At 43.8% G+C, this 20,801-nt stretch overlaps 2 protein-coding genes across 2 annotated transcripts; one reads left to right on the top strand and one right to left on the bottom strand.

Moving 5' to 3' along the window:
• Positions 1–3,454: 3,454 nt before the first annotated feature.
• Positions 3,455–5,350, top strand: LOC139785442 (uncharacterized; the record flags this gene model as incomplete). The annotated part of the gene is given in 3 exon segments (XM_071724596.1): positions 3,455–3,694; positions 4,121–4,733; positions 5,157–5,350. Coding segments are annotated over 3 exon segments (1,047 nt in total), but the record flags the coding sequence as incomplete, so codon positions are not given.
• Positions 5,351–12,665: 7,315 nt separating this feature from the next.
• On the bottom strand, positions 12,666–15,410 carry LOC139785441 (uncharacterized). The gene has a single exon (XM_071724594.1). It carries the CDS (start codon positions 15,408–15,410, stop codon positions 12,666–12,668), a length of 2,745 nt encoding a protein of 914 aa, XP_071580695.1.
• Between the last annotated feature and the right edge of the window lie 5,391 nt (positions 15,411–20,801).

The raw sequence follows: 20,801 nt of genomic DNA, 5'->3' as shown, positions 1-20,801 counted from the left end.
CTTCCATTTAAAAAGGCTGTCTCGACATCCATTTGTTCGATATTTAAACCCATTTTACAACAATATACCAAAAGTATTTTTAACGTTTGCATTTTTGCAACTGGAGCATATATGTCATCTACTTCATCTGTTTGTTGAAATCCTCTTACAACTAACCTAGCCTTATATGTACCATTTGATTTCTTATTATATATCCATTTTACATCTATAGCCCTTTTTCCTTATTTTCAACTAATACCCACGTTTTATTCAATTTTATACAATTCATTTCTTTATCCATTGCTTCTATCCATTTTTTGCTGTCGTTGGATTGAATCGCCTCCTCAAATGTAACAGGAGTATCTGTTCTACAATAATTTGCGGCAATATTTCTATTTTTCATTTTATACTCGTCATAACGATCAGGACAGCTTCTAATTCTTTCTGATCTTCTCGGAATTTTAAGTTGATTTTCATTTTCTTTAATTTTTAATTTATCATTTATTGGACTTTCAAACGTTTCATCTAAAGATTCTTCGCTATCAGACTTTCTCTCATTTTCCGAACTAGTACCTACATCTGACTCGTCACAATCTAATCCGATACATTTTTCCGTTTCTTCTATAACCTCAACGTGTCTAGCTACGATCACTTTATTATTTATTAATACTCGATAACCATTTTCACTATACCCGAGTAAAATTCCTTTTTCAGCCTTTTTATCCCATTTTGACGTTCTTTTTTGTTCCGGCTTCCTAACAAACACTTGACTCCCATATATTTTTAAATGTGATACATCCGGTCTTTTTCCAAAAAATATTTCATATGGTGTTTTCTTCTCAATTGTATTAGTTAACGTGCGATTTTTTAAATAAGTTGCCGCATGAACTATTTCCGGCCAATATTTTTTATCTACTTGTGCTTCATCTAATAAGCAACGCGACATGTCCATTATCGACCTATTAAATCTTTCCGCAACACCATTTAATTCATGTACATATGGGGGACACGGCGAAATTACGATCCCTTTACTCTTTGCAAATCCAAAAACTTCATTATTTAAAAATTCTTTTCCGTTATCACATCTTAAATATTTTACTCTTTTACCGGTTAAATTTTCACATTCGTTAATGTAATCTTTAATGCACTCACTAACTTCAGCTTTAGATTTTATGGTGTATGCTCTCGCAATTTTGCTATAATCATCGATAAATGCTATAAAACCTTTTTGACCTCTAAATCCCGTTGTTCGAAACGGTCCACAAACATCAGTGTGAACTATCTCTAATATTTCTTTCGCTCTATATCTGTTATCTTTAAACGGTACATTGTGCATTTTATTTTCTATACATGTTTTACATTTCAAGAATTCGCCATCAAGTTCATTCGGTATACCATTTAACAGCTGATTCTTACATAACACATTTAAGTATTTAAAATTTACATGCCCTAACAACCTGTGCCATTTCTCTTTCGAACTCACGTTGCTACCTTTCTTATTTATATAATTAACTGTAGAATCACTTACTCTAACTCTACTTTTCATGTGATACAACCCATTCCTTTTTTCTGCCACTGCCATCATATTTCCATTTTTATCAAATATTTTTGCCAAATTCTTTTCCGAGACTATCTTATTATTATCCGTTATTTTACTAAAACTTATCAAATTCAAATTCATATTCTTAACGTACAATACGCCTTTCATGTTTATTTCAGTCTGTTTACCAAAAGCATCAAAGTAACTTACAATATTTCCTATCTTAGTCGCCTTTACGGTTTTATTATCTCCTAAATACACGTCTATTGGACTTTTCAAAATTTCGAAATTCTCAAAGTAACTGTCATTGTTTACGATATGATCCGTACTACCGCTGTCTAATATCCACTCGATATCGTTACAATGTCTATCGTTTACCTTACTATTATACGCATTAGCTGTATTTCTCTCGACCTTGGCTATCCAAGAGCCTTTGTTTTCTTCTTCCCTCGGCTCGTTCCAGCGACTCGTGCTTTGTCCGTTGCCTGCGTCTACTTGAGAATTATGCGCACTCGTTCCTCGTCGATGTTGTCCTCTATAGCCACCTCTACCTCTTGATCCTCTATAGCCTCGCGTTGACCTCCAAGACGAACCCCTGCCTGCCGTTTGTCCTCCATTTTTACAGTCTTTTTGTATATGGCCAACTTCTCCACACTTGAAGCACGTGCGTTGGTTTTTATTAACTGTGAAGACGCTTGAATTTCTGTTACTCGTCTCACTACTTTTATTCTTCATCTCTGCCATCTGTATCTTATTTTTCACATATTCTGCCGTTTGATCGGTTTCCTTTAACGTGTCTATAAGGTCGCCTATATAGCTGTACGACTCTGGCAGCGTATTCAATATATAATTCAACTTCTCTTTTTCTGTCACTGTAGCACCCGCACTTTTCAAATCATTAATGCACTTTTCAAAATCCAGAAAAAACGTTGCTGCATCACTATAATTTTTCAGTCTCAATCTTTCCAATTTATTTCTGTACACAATTTGCCTCGCTGTAGACTCTTTTAAATATATTTGATCAAACTTCTTCATTATTCCATAAGCCGTCGTTTCATTACAAATGAACTCCATTTGTCTATCCGAAATAGAGCTGTATATGTAATTGATTGCTTTTAAATCAGCTTCCTCCCACTGCTCTTTGTCACTTGCCGTTTTCTCTCTTGTTATGTTTTCTTCACATTTCTTCATCTTCAAATACATTGCAATCCTTTTTCTCCACATTTGATAATTCTCTCCATCAAATACTGGGATCTTGAAATCGTCGTTTCCCATGGTGATCCGTTGAACTCTCAACAACGACACACTTTATTTTAGCACACTCTTTGAACCACGCTCTGCTACCATGTTAATTTGGTGGTTAGATAAATAATCTATAACTTATTTATTTAAATGAAAGAGTGAAATAAAGTGTTTATTATTTAATACAAAACTTATTTCTGTGAAGATCAGGTATCTGTGCTGCGCGGTGCCTACAGTTCAACAGCTGTAATCGTTCTCTCCCCTTTTCACTCGTACGAGCACGCTCGAACCGAAACTCCCTCTCCTACCTACTTGCACATACCAAGCGTGCTCACACATACTCGCTCGCCACTATAGCCAGCACAAATGTACATATTCTCAACATATATATATGTATGTATGTATGTATGTATGTATGTATGTATGTATGTATATGTATTGTGCACATAGATGACTTTATACTTCTACACTATAATTGTATATATAATATTCAGTTTCAGAGAAACTTTCGTTTGCAACGGTATACATACATAAAGTTAAAAGATTTATATAAAAAATCAGATTTTTGCCAAAATACTACAAACGATAATCTCATTATATCAAATGATGCAAAATTGCTGGCATTTTTGTGGTAATAAAATATTATATTCCACAGAATTAAGTATACATAAACACATATAATAAGTACAATAGAGAAATATATATTTATTAAACGTATTTATATATGTACTTATTTATTAGTATTTTTATTAAAGGTTTGCAGGTAACAAAAGTACTATTAGAGATGTAGCAGGCAGATTTGATATGGCAGAATCTACATTTCATGCAGTTTGTGATAATATTATGGATTTTCTAAATAACTTAGCAAAGTCCATAATAAAATTTCCTGACACAATTGAAGAAAAGACAGAGATTTCGAGACAATTTGAAAATGTAAATGAAACAAACATTTCTATGAATTATATATTAAATGCAGTATTTTAAGCAAGAACTTGCTAGACTCAAAAAAACATACTACTGGAGGGTCGATTTCATCTTGAAACAAGATAAAAATTACAAAAGTGAGCAGATTTACTAAATGACAAATAAAATCGTATGAGATACTCTAGTGAATTTTTTTACTTTTGCAATTTTTATCTCGTTTTAAGATATATAATGGATCCCCTAAATCCTTGATTTCTTCTAGTTGCAATACATGTTTTAAAAAGATATTTTCCTATTTAATTGTTATTTGTTAAACAGCTAGTAGATAGATGCTCAATGTTTGATTAAAAAATATTTATGTAGAATTAAAACAAATTAATAATGCTTTCTCAACCACTTTAATATTAAAGGTAATTCGTAGATGTAATTTTACAGATTAATGGTTTTCCTGGAATTCTAGGATGTATCGATGGTACTTACATTACGATACGTACACCTGCTCACAAAATAAAATCCACATACGTAAATCGACATGATATGCCTTCTTTGACGTTGCAAGCAATATGTGATGCGAAGAAGAGATTTCTTGATGTTTTCACAGGGCCACCTAGTAAAATTAATGATGCACGTGTTTTCAAATTATCTTTTATAAATACTATGTTGCCAGGTTTATGTGGGAATGAATGGCATATATTAGGCGATGCTGCCTATCCTCTTAAAAAATATATCATTACTCCTTATAGAGATTATGGGAATTTAACAGAAGAGCAACGAAATTTTAATTACAAATTTTCTGTTTGTCGAGTAAAAATTGAAAATGCCTTTGGCTTATTAAAAGCACGATTCAGACAACTGATTAGATTAGACTTTCATACTGTTCAACGTTGCTGTAAATTTATTATAGCTTGTTGTGCATTACATAATTTATGTATTCTTCATAACGATGAACTAGATGATTTATTTGAGGAAGTAGATGAACAGTTTCAAAATATTGAGAACAATTTTGAAGAAGGTTGTAGAAATAATGATAGAGCAGATAGAGCTGAAGGTGAAGAAAAGAGAAATTTTTTGTGTCAGATATTAAATTAATTTAATTTCAACGTGGAAAAAGAAATTAATCTATACCCAATATATCTAGTAAAAAATTGGATATATATTGAGTATAGATTAATTGTTTGTGCATACAGTTTTTTCTGACATATAATAAGTACTATGAACACAGTAATATGATAGTACTTATAATAATTTATTTTAACCATAAATTAAAATTTTATATATGTATATCATGTATCTAACATAGTTATTTTCTTGCACAGCATATTTTTACAACTAAATTAGTATCTAATGAAAAAAACAAACTTATGTTATTAATACAGCATTATATTTAATACTATGCAAATATCCAAATATGCTTAATAATAAAATTTGTCGCAAACTTATTAAAATATATAGTAATATTACCACACATAAGGGGTGGAGGAGGAGTTGGAGGGTAACAAGAAGAAGAAGGTGGGATGGTGGGATAAGGAGTGTAGAGAAGCGAAGAAAGAAGCAAGAAGAAAGCTGAGGGAATGGAGGAAGGAAAGAGGAGAGGGTACACTTACAAAGAAAAAAGGAAGGAGTTTAAGGAGCTGTGTAAGAGGAAGAAGGAGGAAGAGAATCTGAGATGGGAGAGAAAAGCGGAGGGTGCAAGGAGGGAGGCGGATGTATGGGAGATAGTAAATAGAGAGAGAAGAAAAAGGAGGGGAATTGAGGAGGGAACACATAAAGTGTTCTTTCCATTCCTCCTCTTCAATGAAGTTGCTGGGAGGAGTGGAGGGGAGGGTGAGGATGGGAACGGAAGGTGGGAGGGAGGAGAAGGAAGGAGAGGAAGAAGAGGAGATAAGCTTAGAGGAGATGAGGAGAGTAACAAAGAAATTAAGGGACGGAAAGGCAATGGGAAGGGATGGAATTCCAGGAGAGGTTTGGAAGCGAGGGGGGAAGGAGGTGGAGATTTGGGCTTGGAAATATATCAACAGGATATGGAAGGGAGGAGGATGGCCGGAAAAGTGGAAGGAAGGAATAATTGCGCCAATCGTAAAGAAAGGTGAAGGAAAAAGGGCAGAGGAGTATAGAGGGGTGACGATAATGCCGTCTTTATACAAGGTATATACGGCCATTCTGGCGGAGAGATTAAGAGAGGAGATGGAGGGAAAAAGAATAGTGCCACATAATCAGACAGGTTTTAGAAGGGGAATGGGAACTATAGACAACATTTACGTACTGAATTACTTGGTGAATAGAAGATTAGAGAAGAAGGGGGGAAAATTGATAGCATGCTTTGTGGACCTTAAGGCGGCCTTCGACTCGGTGGATAGAGGAGTATTAGTAAAAGCAATGAGAGAAAGGGGAATAAGGGAAGGGCTGGTGAGGAGAACGGAGGAGATTCTAAGGGAGACGAAAAGTAGGGTAAGGGTGGGAAACGAAATGGGAGAAGAGTTCTGGACGGGAAGGGGTGTAAGGCAGGGATGCCCGCTGAGCCCACTGCTGTTCAATGTTTTATTAGCGGATATGGAAGAAGAAATGGGTGGAGTCAAATGGGGAGGGATAAAGATAGGAGGTAAGAAGGTGTATACTTTGGCGTACGCGGATGACGTGGTGCTAATAGCGGAGGACGAGGACCAAATGAGGAGCATGTTGGAAAGACTGGAAGGGTATCTAGGCAGGAAGAGATTGGAGCTGAACGTAGGGAAAACAAAAATAATGAGGTTTAAGAAAGGAGGAGGGAGGGATAGTAAGAGGAGATGGAGATGGGGAGGAAAAGCACTAGAGGAAGTGAGAGAATTTCGGTACTTAGGGTACGTGTTTCAAAGGAACGGAGGACAGGAAGCGCAGATAAAGGAAAGGATCAAGAAGGCGGCCGCAGTGATGGGGAAGGTCTGGGGGATAGGAAAGAGGAGATTTGGGAAAGACTGGGGAAAAAGATTATGGCTGTTCGATAGACTGGTGTGGACGGTGATGGGATACGGAGCGGAAATATGGGGATGGAGAGAAAGAGAAGGAATGGAAGGATGGAAGAAAGGTATATCAGATGGGTACTGGGAGTGGATGGGAGAACGCCATGGTATCTTGTTAGGGAGGAGCTGCAGAGGGAGAAGCTAAGAGGGAGGGCAGGGATGAGGGCATGGAGATTTGAGAAGAAGTTAGAGGAGGGTAGAGGAAGTGAGCTGGCGAGGCTATGTTGGGAAGAGCTGAAGGGAAGGGAGAAGGAAGGGAAGGCAGGCTCAAGCTGAAAAAAAGAGAGAGAAAAGTTTTTTGAGGACAGAGGAGTGGAGCTAAAGGAATTGGAAAGGTTGAGAGAGGACGGAGACGAATGGTTTTATAAGCTGTTTGGAGGAGATAAGGAGACGCAAAGGAAAGAGAGATGGGAGAAGATTGAGAAATCGGATTATAATAAATGGTACAAGTTAATAAAAGGAGAAGGTATCCCAGGATATCTGAAAAAGAGATGGGGAGAGAGTAGATGGAGAAGGGTGGCGAGATTTAGATTAGGGAACGAGATGAGAGAATGTAGATACTGGGAAGAGGAAGAGAAGAGGAAATGTAGATTATGTGAATATAGGGAGGAAACGTGGGAGCATGTATGGGAAGAATGTAGGAGATGGGAATCAGGAAATGGTAGCTGGCAGAAAGTGGCGGGATGGGTACTGGATGAGGAAGAGGGAGAAGAGGAATGGATGATGGAACTGAAGGGGGAAAGAAGGGAAATGGAGGGGGGAGAACGGAGGGTAGAGAGGAGAAAGAAAGGAGATTAGAAAGGAGAATGGAAGAAGACAGGAGTATAGGGTGGCCGGAGGAGGACGTGAGCGCAAGAAGGACGGAGGAGAGGCTGCTGAGGGATTCGAACGAGGACAGGGAAGAGCCGAGACAGGAAGGAGGGAGGCAGAGGGACGCAGAAGCGGAAGAAACGGAAGAAGTCAAACAGAGGGGGAAGGAGGAAGGGGGAGGGATAGGGAAACTAGAATAAATGTAAGGTCGCAATGACCAGGTCTAAAAGGGTGAGAGTTTGTAAGAGGTTGTGACCGGAACAACGAATGGAATGATAAAATATCAAATATTAGCCACTTACTACTTGGGCTGAATTTACGGTCGCCACTGTATTTTCAGGCATCAATACAGAAAGCCTGTGTGTCTGCGTTACCCCGTCCTTCCTTCTCAGCAAGATGGCTGTCGTTTTTACGTCGCGGACGTGTTCAAGGCCGTCGGCCACGCCCTTGTTAAGCGAAGCGTAATTTACGAAATATCGGATAGGATGTTTACTGGGGTCGCGAATCAACAATTGCTTGTTTATTATAAACAAATAACAATTTATTAATACTGGTCGTACAGCAATCTCTACTCGCGGACTTATTCGCTCGATCGCGTGGAACTGCGTCGAGTGTTCTCGAATCGCCGCTAATTTTGTATGCACGGATCGTAATGATCAATATAAGCGCAATAGGATTTCCCGTATCACGCACTCACTGTCTCTACAATAATATAAATCACGCTACTGACGCTAGCGGATAACGGGATAAGACTTCCGGATTCGATTATTGAGCGTAACCGTAGAACGTGTTAACGCACCGAAAGCTCGCGAAAGACTGTCCGGGAGGAACGGGTCGAGTTCTCCCACCTTAGACTCACGCATGCGCTGAGTCTACATTTTAGGCGCGCAGCCATCGCACTGGCTGTTCGTACCTCGGGGTGTAGATGGTACGATTCCATCTGCACTTCGCGCACCGAGTCGCTGTTGAGACTCGGCACCTAATCGAGAGATGCTACACTAAAGTGCAACGGCGTGAATTGGCTTTCGCGCTCGCGTGAACCAACCACGTCGCTGCACTGCGAACTTCGCACAAGTGAACGAAAAGTCACTCGATTTGCACCGACTGACTCTCAACGTCACAACAGACGAATCCTATGAAACCAGGTAAGTATACAGGTAAATCTACCCATTTCTAATTCTCCTCTTTCTTTTCAGGTACCCGGGATCGCTATGGAATCGTCTCATCTAATCACCGACACCGGTGTAATAAGGGTAAGTATCAAAGGTAAGTATATCGCGACTTAAATCTATCGCACGCATAATCATATTATAATAATAAATTCTTAAATCGACAGGGAATGTTATAAAAGTATCAAAATCATAATGAAATAGTTAAATTGGCTGAAAGCCGTCGAAAGGTGTAGAAAATTCACAAAAGTGTAACAAGGTGTAACTGAATATAATGAAAATCAATAATAAATTAAATCTGCACTCGGAGTGCTAAAAGTGTATCAAAAGTGTAACGCCGTCGCTGGCTCGTCTCGCACGCTTATTCTAAGACATCGAGTGTAGAAAGTGTTGCACCTTTCGGTGACTTTGTCTCGCATGCATGTTTCCAACAAGTGGGTGTAGAAAGTGTAATAAGTGTTGCACCTTTCGGTGACTTTGTCTCGCACGCTGAAATCTAACATGTGAGTGTAGATGGTGTTGTAAGTGTACCAAAAGTGTAGAGCCGTCGCTGGCTCGTCTCGCACGCTGAATCTAACGATACAGGTGTAGATGGTGTAACGAGGTGTAATGAAAGTGTAATCGCTTGGAACGCGTTAAAATATGTGAACCTTCATGAAATACTCGGGAATTCGTCCCGCTCGTTATCAATGTAAAGATATCAATGAATTTAAGTGAGAAATATTAAATATGTCGAATTATCGACGCTGGCTGGAATTAATGCAATTATAAAAAACTTAGTCTAGGATAAATGTTAAATGAATCATGTTAATTGACTGTCACTCGCGGATCAGTCTTGGATCTATTCCGATGCTTAAAATTAATAGGTAAAACGTAAATAATATGTAAAGTGTAATGACTATGTCCGTGTTAGGGAAATTGATTATTAAAGGAAAAAATATGATGACTGAAACTATTAAGAATTCTGCGAACTTCATGGTAAATAATACGGTTCTGAACTGGCTCTTGCCGAATGTTGGCGAATTTCGTTTCCGGGCGTAACTCCGGTTCGCCAATTGGCGTAAGACGCCGGGTTCGACCCCGACAGGGATCAGGAGTGCGGTTAAGAGAAAAACACTTGTGTTCGTGGAGGAAAGCACAAAATATATTTAAAAGTCGGTTTGTACAAAGTTCTGGTGAACGCACTCGTGATGTGAGCGCGACACTATGCGCGCACGTGACTCGGTAGCGCTGCTTACGTGACGCGGGTATGGTAAACGGTCGCTGTGGCGAGCGCAATTGGAAGCGCTCTTTGCAGCTAACACTTAATGCACGCACTTGGAGCGTTTTACAGTTGTTGCGCTCGTGTTCGAAGCGCACAAGACGCGAGATAGTCTATCGAGCGCGGCAGCAATACAGATGATCGAGCGCACATGTGTATGTTCACCGCTCACGGTGGCGAGGGTGAATTGCACTGACGGCGCGATAGAATGGGGCTCTGAACGAGCAGCTGGACCCGTGTGCACGACGGCAATTGTGTAACCGCGTGAAACGGGGAAACTGTTAACGGATGCACGGCGGTATGCGATTTCGTGAACCGGAGTATTAATTTCTACTGACTTAGACCGGAGCTCTCGCGGTCCCGTTTCGGGAGCTTTCGGGCGCACGACGCGTATCGACCAATCACTTGCGTTTTGGATCATGCGATCACGGCATGACAGGATCGATACGCGTCGGGAGAAACTTCGCGGTCAGACTTGACGGGAGGAGCGGCGCGAAATCCCTTCGTTCGGAGGGCGACTGAGGGATGGCGTTACCGGTACGGCATTGATCCGCGATCGCGACGGAAAGAAATTTCGGAACATAACCGCCCGCCGCGAAAACGATTCGCAACAAATCAAGAGCCGCCCGCCGTGACGAATTGTTGAGCTCGAGCCGCCCGCCATGCGGAGCACTGCGAGTGCTGAAACAACTTAAACTACATCTGAACTATTTTACATAAGATATGATACATAAGAATATTTACAGATATTTACAAAGTTTCACCGATTTTCGTACAACATTTCGCCTTATAGGCGTCGCGGAGTGTCACTCCGGAGTATTCAGATCGACCGGCAAGAATGATAGCTTGACCACGGCTCGTTTGTACGTGGATCGAGCCGTTTTGACTGAGACAACTCGAGTGAGTCTGTCGTCGTCGGGGTGACACTCTACGATCCTTCCTAATTCCCATCTGCTTGGAGGAGCGAGAGGGTTTCGCAATAGTACTAAGCGTCCGACTCGAGCGAGATTCTGAATTTGACGCCACTTGGGGCGTTGCTGCAATGTATGCAGATAGTCGTTCGACCACAGTTTCCAGAAGCTATCGCGCATCTGTTGAATCAACTGCCATCGAGTGAGACGCGTTTCCTTTTCATCGAGTAAGGAAGGTGTGGGTGCGCTTGTTAGCGCTGAGCCGATTAGAAAATGACTCGGTGTCATTGCACAATAATCCTCGTAATTGTCTGAAACCGGAGCGATCGGTCGCGAGTTTAAACACGCTTCGATTTTACATAGGAGCGTGCTTAGCTCCTCGAATGTTAGCGTGTGCGCCCCGATGACGCGTTTCATATGAAACTTGACGCTGCGGACGCACGCTTCCCAAAGACCGCCAAAATGCGGCGCGGACGGAGGAATGAAGTTCCACAGAACGCCTTGAGTTGCGATTTGACTTTGAAAATTCGGATCGCGAGTGGCCTCACTCCATGCGACGGAGATTTCGCGCTGAGCGCCGTGGAATGTCGTAGCGTTGTCCGAGTACATATCACTGGGAACGCCGCGTCGAGCACAAAAACGATCGAATGCAGCGATAAACGCGGGAGTCGTACAATCGCTAACCAACTCTAGATGAGTCGCCTTGACCGTCATGCAGACGAACACCGCGATGTATGCCTTTCGTGATTTATGTCCCCGACCGGGAGTAGTTCTGACTGAATTGGTCCGGCATAATCAATCCCGCAATGCAGGAATGCGCGAGTCGTCGACGTGACGCGACACGAGGGCAAGTCGCCCATTAACTCGTGCGCGGATTTGGCGCTTTCCCGAGCGCATCTGACACATTTGTGAAGGATCGTGCGGATCGTTTGACGCGCGCGCAAGATCCAGTAGTTTTCGCGTAGCAGGTGCAGCGTGAATTGCGGCCCAGCGTGGAGGGCGCTAATATGAGTATCGCGTATTAACGCGGCAACTAGCGGATGTGCTGCGAGCACGACCGGGTGCTTTTTGTCGTCCGGAAACGCAGAATGCCGGAGTCGACCACCGACACGAATGAGCCCGGTTTTATCAATGAACGGGTTTAACGGCAGCAGTTTACTGCCTTTCGAGATTCGTTGTGATGAGTTTAACTGAGCGTATTCCACGGGGAATAACTGCTGTTGCACACTTTTAGTTAAGTTGATTGAGGCTCAGAGGGCCATTGATCGGAGGATAGTTTGAGCCAGTCTGGCCCCGTCCACCATAGAGATTGCTGAATCAGATTCTCGGGTGTGACTCCTCGCGAAACGAGATCGGCTGGGTTTTGTTGCGAGGGCACGTGATGCCACTCGACGTTTGGCAAGAGGGTTTGAACCTCATGCACCCGATTTGCGACGAACATTTTCCATCGGGAAGGTGGCTGCGAAAGCCAGGCTTTAGCGACTTTAATCGGTCCAACAATGGTAAATCTTAATCGCAATCGTGAGCGCGAGTCGCGCGGCGGCGATGGCACGCGCGAGCAGGACCGCGGCGCATAGCTCTAAGCGCGGAATACTCATGGGCTTGAGCGGAGCGACTTTTGATTTCGACAGAAGTATTGTAATCTCGACGGTTCCGTCAAGATGCGTAACCTTTAAATAAACAACCACTCCGTATGCGGAGGCGGAGGCATCGGCAAACCCATGGATTCCCGCGGTTAGCGTATCGGAACCGTACCCGGTCCAACGCGGAATGGTGATTTGTCGCAGTAGCGGTAGTTGAGAATAGTAATCTCTCCATTTACGGAGAAGATCGTTAGGGATCACTTCGTCCCAATCGCAGCGAAGCAGCCAGAGCTGCTGCATCAGTATTTTTGCGATGATGACCACGGGAGCCATCCAGCCGAGAGGATCGAAAATGCGAGCAATTGTCGAGAGAATTGAGCGCTTCGTGTCGGGAACCGACTCTGCAAGCGTGACGTCGAAAGACGTCCGTATGAGGATGCCACTTGACACCTAGTACCTTGAGGCGCTCGTCGGATTCGAGCGTTTTTGCGGAAGCAAGACCATGATCCTGCGGATCGATGCCTTCGAGTAATAAGGGATTGTTACTCGCCCATTTTTGGAGGTGAAATCCTGCTTGTTTCAAGAGAGAAATTAGTTGATCTCGCGTTTGAATTGCGAGCGGTATGTCATCGGCGCCGAACACAGCGTCATCGACGTAAAAGTGAAACTGTAACACTGGAACTGCTAACGGAAAATCAGCGCCTTCGTCTTCGGCGACTTGCTCCATAACTCGAAGAGCTAGGTTCGGCGCGTTTGCGTTACCGTATGTTACAGTGAGCATGCGATATGCTGTCAAAGGATAGTTCGGCGCGGGTCGCCATAAGATTCTCTGATAATCCACGTCGCATTTGTGGACGAGAATCTGGCGATACATCTTTGCGATGTCGGCGGTGAAGACAAACCGAAACTGACGCCATCGCAAGATGATGAATGACAACTCAGATTGCAGTTTGCGGCCGATCATTAGATGATCGTTCAAAGAGCGACCATTGGAGGTCGGTTGAGAGGCGTTGAAGACAACGCGTAAACGAGTTGTCGCGCTATGCTCGCGGACAACTGCATGATGCGGTATATACACTACTTGACCATCAGGGGGGTCTTCGAGGGGTGTTTTGGTCATGTGACCCAGACGTTCATATTCCGCCAAGAAGTCGTGGTATTCCTTTGCAAGAGCGGGATTCGACTTTAACCGTGACTCGAGACGCGAATACAACGCGATTGCAGACTGCTTAGAGTCGCCAATGTCGATGGGGGGCCCCGATTTGAACGGCAGCCGCACTATATACTGCCCGTTGGGGGCACGAGAATGCGTCGACACGAAGTGTTCTTCGCATCGAATCTCTTCCGGTGAGAGATGAGTCTGCTGAGGAAGTTCTTCAACCTCCCAGAAACGCTTTAACTGGTCGGAGATTTCCGACAGCACCGTGCAGTGGTGCGTTTGAATGCGAGCCGTCCGTGACTGCGACGGCATGGGCATTGGTCCGGACAGGAACCATCCGAATATGGAATTTTGGGCGACGGGCTCATAAGGAGCGCGATTACGGACCTCCGGCAGTAAGATCGCGCCATACAAATCAGCACCGATAATTACATCAATCGGCGCCGCGCTAGTCGGATCGCTATCAGCTAGCGTAAGTTCGCGAATGTACGACAGTTTCGTTATATCCGGAACGCGTTGCGGAATGTAAGTCGTGAGCGACTTGAGAACAAGAGCGGAGACGAAGGGCGTCGGGCCCGTGCCGTCACGCGCTGACACGTGAACCTTAGCTGCGCTGCGTGCTGTGGCAGCTGTCTCGCCGATCCCAGTGATAGAGACGGAGACGCGCGTACGCGGTAAACGCAATCGCTGAGCTAAACGTTCGGTGATCAGAGTAGTAACCGAACCCTGATCCAACAACGCGCGGACTATGCTATGTCGACCGTTGAGCCCGCTCACCTTAATCCAGGCGGTGGTTAACAGAATATTTGATTTCGAAAAGCTTGTGTGAGAAAGTAAATGCGAAGTGATCTCGGCATTTGTTTCCGTTTTCGAGTCCGTGGATAAAGGTGAGCTTTCACTCGTCGAGCTATTATTATTTACATCGGTCGTATGAAGAAGCGTATGGTGCTTCTGCTGACATTGACGGCACGTGTTCTTGCTCGAACACGCATCGCGAGTGTGCCGTGTACTCAAACAATTATAGCAACAGTGAAATTTCTTCGCGAGATCACGCCGCTGAGCAATGCTCTTATTTTGAAAGTCCGGACACGCGGACAAGAAGTGTGTCTTCTGACACATGGGACATTTGATCGAACTTGCGTTCGCTGCGTGACTTTGAACCGAATTTGGTTTATTGCCCTTGACTTGAGGTGAAGCCGGGAGAATGTTCTCAAGTACGCGTATGCGAGAAATTAGAAATTTATCCAACTGGTCGTATGTTGGATATTCCTGCACATCGCCAAGTTGCAATTCCCAGTCCTTACGTGTGCCTTTGTCAAGTTTTTGTACGAGCAAGTAAACTAAAATGTCGTCCCATGTATCAACAGACCGACCGAGGTTTTTTAACGACTGTATCGATATGTTCGCTTTATCGCGTAACGCGGTGAGAGCCACTGCGGAATCAGAAGTCGCTTGGGGAAGCGTATGAAGCGCAAGCACATGGTCGTGCACCAAACGACGACGATTATCATATCGCGATAACAACAATTTCCAAGCTATTTTGAAATTCGCGTCAGTTAATGCCAGATTGCGTATGGCATCGCTGGCCTCACCTTTAACACACGAATGCAAATATTGCAGACGATTTACGTCTAACAAGTCGCGATTGTCAACAATTAACGCCTTAAATTGATCGCGGAACGCTTCCCACTCGCGAAACTCCCCCGAGAATTTGGGAAGATTTATACGCGGAAGATGAAACGCGGAACGCGGTGATGCGTTGAGATAAGACGGGCTTACGGGTGATGAATCTTGGGACGGCGGCGGCGCCTCCAGCCTGCTCATCCACTCGGCCATGTAGTCGGATGCTGTCAGGAAAGTCGTCTCGCACTTGTCGAATCAATCCTCCGTGAAGTACCGATCCGTCATAATGAATTCGTTGGAAGCGGCGGCCATGATCTGACCGTGAAGTCGTTCAAAGCGAGTGAAGTGATCCTTCAGCTGCTGCAATCGGTGGCGGACAACTCCCCATGTGAGATTCGCCTTGCCGATCTTCTTAAAATTGTCCAGCGCTCGTTTGATCGCGTGGATCGTCACTTTCTGCTGCGCCATGAGATCCTCCATGTCTCAACTGTCCTTGACGTCTGCGAATGGCACAGTTGCACGCCGATCCGGCTCGAAGGACCAGAATTTATGTTGGCGAATTTCGTTTCCGGGCGTAACTCCGGTTCGCCAATTAGCGTAAGACGCCGGGTTCGACCCCGACAGGGATCAGGAGTGCGGTTAAGAGAAAGACACTTGTGTTCGTAGAGGAAAGCACAAAATATATTTAAAAGTCGGTTCGTACAAAGTTCTGGTGAACGCACTCGTGATGTGAGCGCGACACTATGCGCGCACGTGACTCGGTAGCGCTGCTTACGTGACGCGGGTATGGTAAACGGTCGCTGTGGCGAGCGCAATTGGAAGCGCTCTTTACAGCTAACACTTAATGCACGCACTTGGAGCGTTTTACAGTTGTTGCGCTCGTGTTCGAAGCGCACAAGACGCGAGATAGTCTATCGAGCGCGGCAGCGATACAGATGATCGAGCGCACACGTGTATGTTCACCGCTCACAGTGGCGAGGGTGAATTGCACTGACGGCGCGATAGAATGGGGCTCTGAACGAGCAGCAGGACCCGTGTGCACGACGGCAATTGTGTAACCGCGTGAAACGGGGAAACTGTTAACGGATGCACGGCGGTATGCGACCTCGTGAACCGGAGTATTAATTTCTACTGACTTAGACCGGAGCTCTCGCGGTCCCGTTTCGGGAGCTTTCGGGCGCACGACGCGTATCGACCAATCACTTGCGTTTTGGATCATGCGATCACGGCATGACAGGATCGATACGCGTCGGGAGAAACTTCGCGGTCAGACTTGACGGGGGGAGCGGCGCGAAATCCCTTCGTTCGGAGGGCGACTGAGGGATGGCGTTACCGGTACGGCATTGATCCGCGATCGCGACGGAAAGAAATTACGGAACACCGAATATAATAAAAGGATCATATAAATGATAAAAATTGTAAATAGTATTAAAATGAATGTAATTATTGTTATGTAGAATTTATCTGAAGGCATCTCTAATAATCTTTGAATGAATATATCAATGTGATAATGCAAATTACTAAAATGGCAAATAAACTGAATACCAGTGATAAAATTATTGTCTTTAATCTTTCTGGAGGCATTTATTTGTTTTGACAGGTTTCCGTAGGAATAGGATATGTAATTGGGGTAAATATCTGTTCTTGGGTGTAAATCTTGTCTCTTTATTATAAAATGTTATGTTTGTACTCTGTAGTGTAACGAGTGTAAGTATGGTGTAATTTTAAATCTAACACGCTGGCTTGCTGCCGTATATCTTAATAAAATGAGTGTACTTAGTGTACCTCGTTGGTGTGTGAACAAGTAATTACTCTATCTGAATTGCACCATGCAAATTAAAATAAAATAAAATAATAACTTTGTAATAAATCTCGCGTATGAAAATAAGATAAAACATAGAATAGGATATAAAATTGGACTTCATGCGTCCTACGCTCTAGAGGCTCGTGTATTCCTGCGAGTCGGCTGCTCCCGGCTGCTGCTCTTCCTGCACCTCGACCGTCATGGGCTGAACTTCCTCCCGTCCGGCCTGTCCAGCGGGCTGTCCGCCCACCTCCAACAACCTGCGTACCTCCTCGTCTGCCTCCAACGTATATATTTGCGTGTTAACCTGGCTGTCCGCCTCGCAAAGGCCGCTGTCAATCTCCGCCAAGGTCTCGCTGCTCTCTATGGGCACCGGTGTGGCTGCCCTATGCTCCTTTTGCACCCTCTGCACCCTGGGTTGTCCGTGTGACATGTCTGGCGTCTCCAGGGGTGATTCCCGGCTTATCTGGGAAACGGATGGTTTAGCACTCGGTCCCATACTCCTCGGCAAGCTGACCTTAAGAACTTTATTAAGGTTCAGCTTTTTCTGCGAGTCGGGAATTATGGATGGTTGGTCGTCGGCGCTTGGATCACTGTCGCTTGATTTAATTTCTTCTCGCGAATGCTGTTTGATTTTCTTCTTCGCCACTTCCTTGGTTTTTCTCGTTGACGAAGTTGATCTGCTTCTCTTTTTCGTTGTTGATTTGATTGGTATTTGCACCTTCTTGACCGATGTAATTTCCGGCTTATTTTGTATTTTTGTAGCTTGCTTTGCCGGTGTTTTCGTTGCTGTTGTCGTTGTACTTGACGTGCTTGGTACTATACTTAGCTTGGGTGTAGATGTAGCGGTGGGTGGTGCACTCGCTTTACGTTCTATCGCGAACGTTTTTGTGTGAGGCTCCCCATTGATAAATGTGGTGTTTACTTGACACATCATATCTCTCTTGTCACTTGGTTTCCTTTTATTTCTTATAACGAACAGCATTTTGATTTCTGCTGCTGGATTACCTTCACTGTCGTTTATGACGGTCTCGTTCATCTGGAAAATATTACCACCTCGTATCTTCTCGCATTCTTTAATGAATTCGAATGACTTGTCTTGTGCTTCTTTTTCCTTCTTGTCGTATATCATAGCCATGTCATCGATCGGTGATAGTCGGTCGACGTAATTTTTAATTGTCTCAAAATGTTCGTCACTCATGCCTTTAAATTTGTCATGCTCGATGTAATTTTGCATCTTTCTCTGCAGCTGTTCCAGCATCATGATCCTTTCTTGTCTCGCGGGATCCATTTCTGTTATTGTGCTTGTCACTTGCGTATTGTATGATTTTCGCGGTGTGTCGTTTATTCGCACGCTGAAATTCGATAGACATCCGTTCACCACGGCTGTCTGAACTTGTCTGCCGTTAACTGTGGCGCTGCGCATCTCATGGCGCATCGTGTGCCTTATGGCTGCATCACATGTATCGTGTTCTTGAAATAGTTCTATTTCACCCTCAATCTGATTGGCTGGTTGAATTATCCATTGTCCTGGATTTTTGTAATATTGTTTGTAAATATTTCCTTCGATGAATATTCCTGGGTGTGCATCTATAAATGCTTCTGGTGCTCCCATATCTTGAAATAATTCCTCATTTAAATTGTCGTTATCGGACATTGTCGAATTTTCAGGCGATGCTATTGCTCTTTCCTCGTCTGCACTTTCGTGCTCCTCGTGTTCTATTTCTGCACTTTCGTGCTCCTCTTGGTCGTTATCGACTCTATTATCGTTATTTTCATTTGCACTTTCGTGCACTTCTTGATTCTCATCTGCACTTTCGTGCTCTTCGTGCACCTCATGCTCGGGTGACGTATCGTAGCTGCTCTCCGTGAGCATTATCTCGTCTGGAGACTCTGGCTCTCCTTTCTTTTTGGAATATAATTTAATCGACTCTGTGTCGCTATCCTCTGGACCTTCTTCACTAATATTGTCTGATTCTGTTTCAGGTTCTTCGTCGTCGTCTTTTAAGCTGCTACAGGATGTTAGATGAAACCCTTTGGCCCGGCGTGATTTGGTTTTCGTCGCATATCTTGCAACGTACGCTGGCGTCAAGTTTTCGTGTTCCATCGCTCCTTTTCCTCGGTATTTTTCACTCCGGTAAGTGTATTTTTTAATTATCTGCATTACTTGACTCTTTCTTCTTTTCCAGTCATAGTATTCCTCGTTGTTTCCTGGATCGTCGCTGGAATCTTCATCTCCGCTCCTCAGGTAAGTACGTTTTCTCTTGAAGTGGGTTAAAGGAACTTCCTTCGCAATGAAGGGCCCTTCAACTTCTTCTCTCTTGTTGTTACTGTCACTTTCTTCCATATTGTTTTTATAATAACTTTTATTTTCAGGTTGCTCCTCGGCATTTTCCTGGTCTTCTTCTAATTGTGAGGTATGCTCCTCGGCATTCTCCTCGGCATCTTCTTGTTCCACGTCTTCGCGTGTTGTAAGTTGCTCCTCGGCATTGTTGAAATTCTGCTCGGCATCATCGTACTCCTCGGCATGCTCCTCGGCAATGTCCTCTTCCGATGACGGTAAATCGTGCATTGTGAATACACATACTCTTATTTCGTCTTCCAGACTTTGATATTCGTCTGATTCTTCGCTTTGCGAATCACTGTCTTCACGTTGTGGATCTTCACGTTGTGGAATGTTATCTTGATTATCTTCCCCGTCGTCGTCTATTTCGTCTTCTCTCAAAAGAGGTCTTCTATACGGTCTTATCTGCCGTGAGTTAAATACTCCTATTGGTTGTCCATTTAATGACTCAATTAAATAGGCATTTTCGCGCACTTCCCGCGCCACACGATATGGACCGTCGTAGACAAGGTGAATCTTGCGAGTCAATTTTCTGTTTGCATCCGATCTGCGGTGCAACTTGACCATAACGCCGTCACTCGGTTGATGCCTAGACGCCACCTCATGCTTGTCAGCCTGTACTTTTCTCTTCGCTGCCGCGTTGGCTAATCTATCTTTCGCAATTTGTATGCGCTCTTCTCTCTCTAACTCGTCGAATTCTGACGGTATTGGTCGCAACACGTCACACACATGCCAATGCGTAACGGCGCTATAGTGTATCTCGTTCGGGGTGAATCCCGTTGATGAGTGAACCGTGTCGTTGATGACATCCTCGGCTCTGTCTATTATCCTCCACCAAGTGTGTTGTCTGTCACTGGCGTATGCTCTGATAACGCGTCCTAGTTCACGCATCACTCTTTCCACCGGATTCGATTGTGGATTATAAGGCGACGTTTTTCTCGTGGTTATCCCACGCTCTGTAGCAAAATTTCGCCACCGTGCCGTTATAAACTGTCCACCGTTATCTGTTAGAATCTCCTCCGGAACTCCTATCTCTCTAAAGTATCTGTTCTCCAATGTGTCGACTATCGTGTCGAACTTTTGATCTTTGATCGTATAAAATTTTGTTAACTTGGAAAATTGATCCATTATCACTAGAATGTATTTGAATCCTTGTCGTGTTTTTGGTAACGGCCCGAATAAATCAAGGGAAACCGTTTTCATTGGTTCTTCCGGCAGGTCGTAGTACTGTCTTCCTACTGTTGGCCTTGTATAATATTTTGTCATCTGGCAGATCTTACATGACGCTACCACGTCTCTCGCTATTCTTGCGACTCTGAATGTATGAAAATATTTCTCTGTGAATGTTATCACTTTATCCGTACCGAAATGTATCAGTAGACGGTGTATCTTCGCTATGAGGCCCCATGTGTGTTTGGCAGGAACGGCTACTCGGTCAGTTTCGTTGTACCGGACT

This window comes from Temnothorax nylanderi, unplaced genomic scaffold, assembly GCF_030848795.1.
Source record: "Temnothorax nylanderi isolate EJ_2023f unplaced genomic scaffold, tnyl_v1.0 TNYL_tig0801_pilon, whole genome shotgun sequence".
NCBI lineage: Eukaryota > Metazoa > Arthropoda > Insecta > Hymenoptera > Formicidae > Temnothorax > Temnothorax nylanderi.
Note: the sequence above shows the minus strand (reverse complement) of the source record. Positions and strands in the feature narration are given on the sequence as shown.